Source organism: Syzygium oleosum, unplaced genomic scaffold (genome assembly GCF_021117445.2).
Source record: "Syzygium oleosum isolate NSW1041296 unplaced genomic scaffold, Sole_v2.1 Sole_v2.35, whole genome shotgun sequence".
In the NCBI taxonomy this organism is placed as follows: Eukaryota; Viridiplantae; Streptophyta; class Magnoliopsida; order Myrtales; family Myrtaceae; genus Syzygium; species Syzygium oleosum.
The window spans coordinates 1,238,382-1,247,442 of NW_026607519.1; the positions used below are offsets into that span (position 1 = coordinate 1,238,382).

At 43.7% G+C, this 9,061-nt stretch overlaps 1 protein-coding gene across 6 annotated transcripts; it reads left to right on the forward strand.

The window, feature by feature from the left end:
- Nucleotides 1-1,808: 1,808 nt before the first annotated feature.
- On the forward strand, nt 1,809-8,213 carry LOC115676967 (protein EMBRYO DEFECTIVE 1674). Of its 6 annotated transcripts, none has more exons than XM_056305208.1 (7): nt 1,809-1,933; nt 2,275-2,396; nt 3,447-3,520; nt 4,347-4,491; nt 4,599-6,405; nt 7,554-7,661; nt 7,919-8,213. In XM_056305208.1, the coding sequence occupies exons 2-5, from the start codon at nt 2,304-2,306 to the stop codon at nt 5,142-5,144; spliced, it is 858 nt and encodes a 285-aa protein (XP_056161183.1). In that variant the 5' UTR covers nt 1,809-1,933; nt 2,275-2,303; the 3' UTR covers nt 5,145-6,405; nt 7,554-7,661; nt 7,919-8,213. The 6 variants fall into 6 exon arrangements, with proteins under 6 accessions (XP_056161183.1, XP_056161181.1, XP_056161182.1 ...); XM_056305206.1 differs by having other exon boundaries at nt 4,599-6,311; nt 7,554-7,738; XM_056305207.1 differs by having other exon boundaries at nt 4,599-6,311.
- The last annotated feature ends 848 nt before the right edge of the window (nt 8,214-9,061 follow it).

Sequence of the window (9,061 nt, forward strand, 5' to 3'; positions counted from 1 at the left end):
GAGGGTCGCCCTCGCCGAATTTAGCAAGGGCGACCCTTGCCGGCGTCTGGCAAGAGCCGCCCTCGCCCGACGTTGGCGAGGGACACGGGTGAGGGTCACCCTCGCCAAATCCGGTGAGGGCACCCTTCGCCTGCCCAGGCGAGGGCAACCTCGCCCGACGTCGGCAAGGGCAGCCCTCGCCCAACCCCAACGCCGGCGAGGGCTGCCCTCCGCCATGGCCAGTGGAGGGAAGAGAGAAGAAAGGAAAAAGACGAAAATACCTTTGGGCCAAAGTATTGTGGGGTAAATATGTCACAAGTAGCATAGTTTTGGATTTTTCGTGTAAAAAAAAAAATTCAGGGTAAATTTGTCACAAGTTGCATAATTTGGGGTTTTTGGTGGTGTTTTCCTTTTTTTTTGTTTAAATCGAATCTTTTTCATTTTTGCAATCTAACTTAAGTAAGACGTGGAGTAAAAAATCAGGATTTGGACCCAGTCACTGACGCTTCAGCATTATGTTTCATGCTTTAGTTAAAGTTAATGCCATGTAGGAAAGTTAAAATAATACAACAAATGCCATGTCGGCATTTTTCTTGTTCGTTAAATTGACGGTGTCATGGAATGATTTAATTGCACAAAATTTCACAAGTCTTAGGACTTGATTGTATATTGTAAAAATTTTAGGACTCAGTCGCATTTCCGCGACAAGTTTTAAAGCTTCAAGTTTACTTATCCCTTAATATTATTCAATTTTATATCGCTCTAACGCAATAAACAAAATTGAAAACAAGTAATAATGGAATTATTAATATACTTTTATGAATTGCATTTGGACATAATTTTTCAAAAAACATTACAATTCATGCGAATTATCATGAATTATGGACATATATATAAGGCAAAAAACCACCAAAAACCCCAAACTTTATCATTTGTGACACATTTACCCCGAACTTTTTTTTGTGCCAAGAAAAACCCCAAACTATGCAACTTGTGACACATTTACCCCAATATACTGTAACCTAGGGCATTTTAGTCTTTTTCCCCTTTTCTATTTTTTTTTCTTTTTTCCGGCGGGGGCTGAGGTCGTCGGCGAGATCTCCGGCGACCTCACCGGCGAGGGCGAGGGACCCTCGCCCCGCCCAAGCGAGGCGAAGGTCGCCCTTGCACGGGCGGGCGAGGCGATCCTCGCCTCGCCTCGCCGGCGTCGGCAGCCCTCGCCTCGCGGCGTCGGGCGGGACCCTCGCCCGCCCGGCGAGGCGATGGCGCCCTCGCTGGGCGGGAGTGGGCCGCCGCCGGCGTGCGGCGAGGCTTCCCTCGCCCGCCCAGAGAGGCGCCTCGCCGCGTCGGGCGAGGGTCCCTCGCGCCTCGCGTGGGCGGGCGAGGGAAGCCCTCGCCCCGCGCCGGCGGGCAGCCCTCGCCGGCGCCGGCGAGGGCGAGGACCTCGCCCGCCCGCGAGGGCGCCCTCCTGGCCGGGGTGAGGAAGCCCTCGCCGACGCCGCGGGCGGCCCTCGCCCGCCCGGGCGAGGGCGGCCTTCGCCTCGCCTAGGCGGGCGAGGGTCCTCGCCGACAGCCGGCGAGGCAAGGCGCCCCTACTGGAAAAAGAAAAAAAAGCAGAAAAAAAAATAGAAAAAGGGAAAAAGACTAAAAGGCCCTAGGCTATAGTATATTGAGGTAAATGTGCCACAAGTTGTATAGTTTGGGATTTTTCATGATACAAAAAAAAAATCGGGGTAAATGTGTCACAAGTGGTAAAGTTTGCGGTTTTTGGTGGTTTTTTCCCTATATATAATTGTATTTGGAGGGGTTTTTTCTCCGCAAAACACACCCGCAAGAAAAGAAGAAGAAGGGCCGCTTCCCTCTCTCTCAACATCACTCGACCTCCAATTCCCGAGTCGACGCCCCGTCGAGCGCGATCGATTTGCGTCGCGTGCACGGATTCCTCAGACGATCGGTATGGTTTTCTGGGTTCGGGGATTCGTCGAACGATGTCGATGTTTTTCTTGTTATTTGCCTCTCGGTCGTTGGAATGACGTCTTGCCCCGTTTCTTTTCGTGGTTTTCTTGGGATTTGCGGTATGTTCAGACCGTTTTCAAGTTCATCGGCCTGTCTTGCAAAAACCCTTCTGGGTTCTTGCGGTTGTAGGCTTTGAATGAAGCCATGGAGTGATTTGGGGTAGGAAGTCGAATCCCAGTCCCCTAATGTATTGAATTAAGCGACTGCAAGGGTGCATTTCTCTCGTTTCTTTCTGTTGCCGGAAAAACTTTCGTGAATGAGTGATGGTTTCGATTGCAGAAGAATTTGCGGTCCTGAAGGGGGTAAGCATGAAGAAAATGGACAGGAGTGGAGGTAGACAGGGAAAAGGGCAGGTACGCAAGGTTGGAAGCATAATGCAGTCGCTGCCTTCGCAGACACAGGTGCACATCTTTGCCCCCAAGCAATCGGGTTGAAATGCATGTTTTGACATTCATATAGATGGGGTTGTGGTGTTTATGGATAGCGGAAGCCCAATCGAGGGGGGTACTGCTCCTGAAAGTAGTTTTGCATTGTACCACGAAAGTTTCGGTGTTGTTTTCGATTATTTGGATTTGGAACAGAAATGACAGCCTTATGGTATAAACAACAATGTGTTAGTGATTTACAAAGAGTTTTTCTTTCAGTTCAAGATCTGCTTAATAATACTATAACCCGCAAAAGAAGCAAACGTAATTAGTTGGCTTACAGAGTAATGGACAATAATTTTCCGACACTAACGCACAGTTTGACAACTGATGTGCACAGACATAGCAGCATATGTAAAGAAAAGTTTGAAATTCAACTGGATTCCATTTGGTCAGGTGGAAGGTGCTTCAGAGACCATTTTCCAATTCATGGGGGGTGGGGATAAGATATTGGGAGTTACATCTTTGTTGCTTTTTGATAAGGCTCTGGGTGGAAGTTAAATCTTTGTTTAGTTGTGAGGGCTTATTTCTCGGATATGAGCCTCCTATTGGCTTATATGATAAGATACATAAGGACCATATGGCCCCTTCGTCACACACCTGAACAAGCAACTAAGTGAAACCAACTTCATTCTCAGTTTTTTGGTGAAGTTGCTTCCTTTTTAGTTTTTTCTGCCTTCCGGGCTGTTAGGATACTTCTGATTTGGACTCTCTGTTAGTTTGAGAAAGAACATTAGATAGCGTGGAGAATTAATTTTCCTGGTTAATTTTGTAGACTAAAATTTAGGTTGGTCAACTTTTGATACCGTAATGATTTTACTTTATCTATCTTTATAGAGTGAGGTTGATTTCGTACTCGTAAGATCGCACAGAGTTTACTTGTCAAACATGATTCTGACTGGATAGGGTATTAAATGCTATATCCTCCTTGTCAAATGATCAAGCATATCTGGATATTTGAAACATTTTGTTTAAGTTATAGTTCTCTTTGGATAACCTTATTCACCTGTCACTGTTAATGCCCAGGTGTTTATGAACGAGTGGTGGCTGGTCAATGCTAATGGAAAGGGTTTAGCTGTTGGAGGGTTTGCTCATAGAGAGTATTCTACTTCTCTCTCTCTTTTGGAGATACATTTTTTCATTTCTTTTTTGAAAAATTTCTGGCAAAGTCCTAGATGTGCATTATCTAATATATGCATTTGTAAAAATGCTGTCATCCATCCATCTTCTCATGTATAACTCCAAGTTTGTTCACAATGCATATGCATCCCTTATATTATTACCAACTATAGATATGGCTCTGAACCCCTCCTGCACAAGCACAACATGTAGGAGAGCGTGCACCTAATCTTTTAGCTTTTGTGTAGTGCCAACTTTGGTTTTGAGATAGATTCGTGAGATGAAGCTCTCGCTGCGATAGATCTTTATTTTTTTGTCGACTTCTTGGGGTTACCTCTCTTTCAAAATTTTAAACATTGCACTTGAGCGAAGTAAGAGAATCACCAATTATTTTATAGCCTTCATTGGGGATTTGATTTACCCGGCAAAAGAATTTCGGCAATGATAAAGCAGGCTTTTGATTTGGAAATGTGTGATACTGAGAGAGAATAGTATAACACAGTGGTGCTCACGATTTTTCAAGTACTCCATATGTACGGAACAGAAATCAGTACATAAGAAAAATAGGTACAAGCTCTTCTTTTCCATCATCCAAGTATCCTTGCATTTTGCTCTAAAATTGCATGCTTATAAAGAAGCAATAATTATACATGTCTGTGCTATATGACTTGTTGTCAATATTATTTCCATGGAATTTTAAAAAGATATTTGAATCTGTGAATAAAGGTTTTGCATCTCATAATCGTGTTAGCAGTTATATCATGTCATGGTTGAAGGCTAAGCAAGTTTTGGTTTAACCTATCACAGCAGTGAAAGAGTAAGCCTTTTTTGCTCTGCACCAATTGTGAAGAGGCATGATACTACCACCTTTGAGACAGCAGATGGCATGACAATTATGGTTGGTGGTCTAATCAACCAGCTACGCACTCTGGAAAATGGATTTTCCTCGAAGGTTTGTAAAATACTTTCATGTGAACAATGACTCTTGTTTGCTTGTAATTCAGTTAATAGTTTCTTCTAGTATCAAGTTCATGGCATCTAACAGATCGATCTGAATAGGTTTGCAACAAATTCCTGCTTGGATTTCCATATGACTGGGCAGAGTATTCAACTTCCTGCTATGGCGAAGACTGTGGTGTCCAAGCTGGTTCAGTTAAGGCTACAGCTTCTGAGAAAACTGACTCCCAGTCAAGAAGCACTGCAAATTACTTTGAGGCAACTTCTCTTGATGAGGTTACTGTACCAAAGTTACGCGATTTATATAGTCTCGGTTATCTTGATGATTCTTTCTTGATGAAGAAAATATATGATGATGTTGTGGGCATGTTGGGAAGTGGTGCTGAGCATGATGGAGAATATCTTCATTCAAGCAGAAAAAGTGGTCCCAGTACGGCGGCCAAAAGCCAAATTAATGATGCTCAAAATAATAAAAAGAAATCAAAGGAGGATGGGTTGTGCAAACACAATGAGGACATCTTGTCTGCAAGAAAAACTGTGAAGAAAGTAAACCATAAAAGCGGTCGTCAATTGAGGGCTTATGTTCGCAGACAAAGGGAAGGTGTTTCAACTAGAAGCATGACTAGATTCACTGGGCTTAAAAATTAATAAAGGTATAAACAGGCCATATGTGCGGTTCAGACGAATAACACATATCCAGTATCATGACACACCAAGTTGTTTGGGGCATTCACCTGGATTTTGGATTTCCCTATAAAAGATGGCGTACGGCATCTCTTCTGCTTCTGAAGAAAAAGAAGCTCTGCAACCTCCCATAGCTACACTTTCATCATCTGAACAGACTTGAGGTTTTCCTTCTCCCATCGTACAACTCCATGGCGCTTTCAATTCTGCTTTGCCTAATAAATGCGGGTGCAATGGAGACCCAGGCATTGCCTCCAGTGTTGAGGGTGCAATTAAAAGGTTGTGCCAAGTGAAGTAATCACGAAACTGTATTTTGGATTTTGTGTCTAGAAAGTTTCTGCGCAGAATGTAAATGTGATGGGCCCAGCAATTCTTCCAAAGTGCAGGAGTTATTGAGGGGAATTTTGCGGAGGCACCAAGAGGGGCTCTGTTTATGAAAGTATGGTTAAGTCATCTTTTTTGGATTTTGATGGAGGTGGGGATTTACTTGGTAAAGACAAAGTATGGCAGAATCTGTTGGAAATTAAAAAGAAGCAGTTGTTTAATGGTCTCGAAGTTGGGTCAATATTCTCTAATAATGATGTGATAGGAGGTGCTACTAATGGGGTTAAAAAACTTCTAGGAAGTACTGTTTACTTGTGCAAGATGGGAGGCAATACCCAAATCGATGGTTCTCTTGCCTGTCCATTAAAGATTGAGTCATTGATGATACTGCATCGATTGAACTCGTTTTGTTCACTGGAATTGGAAATAGGGGGGATGAGGCGATGGGAGACCCAAAAGGAGTGGCATATGGAAAGAAGACGAAGTGGCTTTGGAGGAAAGGGAAAGGTGCAAAAATGTTTATGGAGAACTTTGTAAAGCGAGACAACTTAGTGCATTTTTCTGAACCTATATATACTTGTTGAACAAAGTGAGACAACCAAAAGAAGGTTCTCTAGGGACGAAGTGGAGGCCCTGAGGTTTATTAATATTTCAGAACAACGAAGTTGTGAAGAGAGATTTATATGGACTGGGCCATGTGGCAAGAGAGTTCAAACCTTGCTAGTTCTAAGCATCAACCGCAGTCTACTTTGAGATTTCCTTGCCAGTGTCAGTCTCTCGGGAGGGCACAGGATCCTGGTATTCTTGGTGGGTTATCATCGCTTTAGTTGCTTTATCATAGTTTTTTCTTTGGCTATATTTCCATAATACTTAAGGAGAAGCTTGAAATGAGTTAATGAAGGTAGTCTTTATTTAAGTTTATTTACAGCATCTTGATCACATTCTTGCAATGGCTTACCTGGCCAATGTTCATTATTATGTGGTTATCATTGGTCATCACAGGACAGTTGAATTTGCATATAGGAAACACTTTATTTTGGCAAGGGCATCTTGTCTATTTCTGTTTGGAGTATGTATTGTAAATCTTGTCCTCCATTTATCTTCTTTGGCTTATTTTGTTTGGTTCCAAGAAACATGCTGCTAGGTTTGAGAATATTCTACTACAATAAGGTGCCCAATGTTTCCTCTCTCAAGAAGAATTCTCTAGTTTCATGTTCTTCTATTGACAAGGTTGTCCAATCTTGCTTTTCGTGGTGATCAAGGACCATTTAACTATACTTTAGATAAAACAGATGAAAAACTCAAGGAAAATGTCTCTGAAACGTGCATGATTGGAGAACCTCGTGGTGTAGTTCAAATTTGTTTCTTAAAAAGCAAGAGGCGCAACGGAAGCACTTTCTCTGATCATGCTATTTTACGGGAGAGAGCTTTTGAATATTCAGTTGATCGTATTTTGACAACTCATTTCTTTATGGTTGCTTTAGTCTGCCAGACATGATGGGATAGACTGATATTTTTTATTACTATCCTCTTTTTCCTCCCTCTTTTTTCATCCTTAGCAAATTCTGGTTTCTTTTCATTTTGCTTCGTTTTTGTGTAGATGAGTGAGTATGCTAAACTTTATGTCACCATTCGCGGTTAGTTTGACGATATTTTGAAGAAAATGTGTCCTTCCGGACTTGTACCCTCCATCATTATTCTTGCATACATCCAGTAATAGTCCATCATCTTGTCAGTGCTCAGATTAAGCCTGATTAATTTCCCATTCTCTGGCTCTCTTCTGTCTGGTTTTATTAATTTCCCATTCTCTGGCTCTCTTCTGTCTGGTTTTATCTTTTTCGCTTGTTGTTATCATCGGAAAAATCTCTTTTGTATCCCCGTGTCATTGTTCTTCCACTATCTGTTTGAATCAACACTTCTCACAGTTTGTTTTGACCACAGTCAAACTTAGGAATCATTTTATAGCCCGATTCTTCAGATAATAATTGTTGTACATAGTCAATTGCCTTATCGTGTCGATCTGATGATTCAAGTTTCTGTTCTGAACAGATGCAGTTGCTGAAGTGGAAGAGGGAAATCTCAAGAATTTCTTTGTTCCCGCACTAAAGACCTAATGTGGAACAAATGGGTCATATGTCTCTTGATTACTTCTCCGTGGTACATTCAAAGCCTACTATTTGCTAATCTAGGTGTATGTGCAGAGATCCCGTGCCCATCCAAACTAAGGTGAAAACGTAAAGAAATCTCCACAAGCAATTTGTTCTGCAAATAGAACATGGTTTTCTCGACGGTGCTCTCATTCTATGATGTTCGCTCTTCTTATTGTATTTTTATCCCTTGTTCTCTGTTTGTCCCTTTCGATCAAAGCATTTTCTTTTAAGAAGACTTTGGTTGGAATTTATCATCACTTTCAGGTGAAAGGGGTGATGAACGAGCGTGTCGAACTACATACAAAACACGGGGCAGTGAAACAGATTTGTGTGAATCTGGATCTTGCTTGTAGCCTAAGATATTGTCGATAGCAATGACAGCGACGAACCCAACTTTGATGCTGCTGGGCCTCCCGAAGATTTGTTGAGAGAGTATCCTAGGCGAGTCAGCTGTATAGGTCTTGTTGATTTAATTTTTCTGATGTTTGTGAAGATGGGGATGAGAAGTATATGAATTGGCTTCTGAAAGACTAAACATGAATTGTTTTAGTTCGTAAAACAGGTGTTGCTGGTTAAGAAATTGGGAAGATGGTAGGTAGCAACCTAATTTAACTACTAGATTTAGAAAACTTGGGGCGTGCATGGTAACATTTATGTTCTACAAATTAATTTCTCTATTTCTGTTTCTGGGATGAGTTTTTGAGCAAAAATATGCGTTTGATAATGACACAAAATTTATATTTCCGAATTAGAAATTCGTTTGATAACGACATAATTTCTCCCTTTCGAGCGAGCGGTGGAGGACAGTGGGTGGCGGCGGGGGGTGGAGGACAGTGGCCGGCGGCGGTAGGTGGTCGGTGTTGGGTGGCAGAGCACAGCGGCCAACGGGGAGGGGCGGCGGCCGACGGGGAGGGGAGGCGGCCGGCGGCGAGGGGCAGCGGCTGACGACGGAGGACAGCAACCGGTGGTGGGTGGCCGACGGCGGAGGATGGCGGCTGGCGACTGGCGTCGGGTGGCGGAGGAGGGTGGTCAGTGGCAAGAGGCAGCAGGAGGTGGCCGGCGGGCGGGAGGCGGCCGGCGGGCGATGTCTGGCGGCTTTAGAGCGATTGATAGGTGGCAGCGAAGGATGGCGGGAGGCGGTGGTGGGCAGGCTGAAGTCAGCGTTGGGCGGCGGTGAATGGCAAAGGATGGCGGTGGGAGGAGGCGGTTGGCGAAGGACGCTAGGGGGAGGCGGCTAGCGGCTGACGGGGGGAGGCGGCTAGCGGCTGACGGCGGGAGGCGGCCGGTGACAAGGGGGTGACCGGCTAGTAGCGAGAGCGAGCGATGAAAAAAGCTTTTATTTTTCATTTCTGTTCCAAAAATAGAAAAGTAGATTTTTTTTATTTCTGATTTCTGTTCAAAACCTAT

Excerpts from the sequence above, each read along its gene's own strand:
- LOC115676967 (XM_056305205.1), top strand. The coding sequence starts at position 2,304 with ATGAAGAAAATGGACAGGAGTGGAGGTAGACAGGGAAAAGGGCAGGTA. Across the intron at positions 2,397-3,446 it reads CGCTGCCTTCGCAGACACAG|GTGTTTATGAACGAGTGGTG; the intron begins GTGCACATCTTT and ends GTTAATGCCCAG. Across the intron at positions 4,492-4,598 it reads AAAATGGATTTTCCTCGAAG|GTTTGCAACAAATTCCTGCT; the intron begins GTTTGTAAAATA and ends CGATCTGAATAG.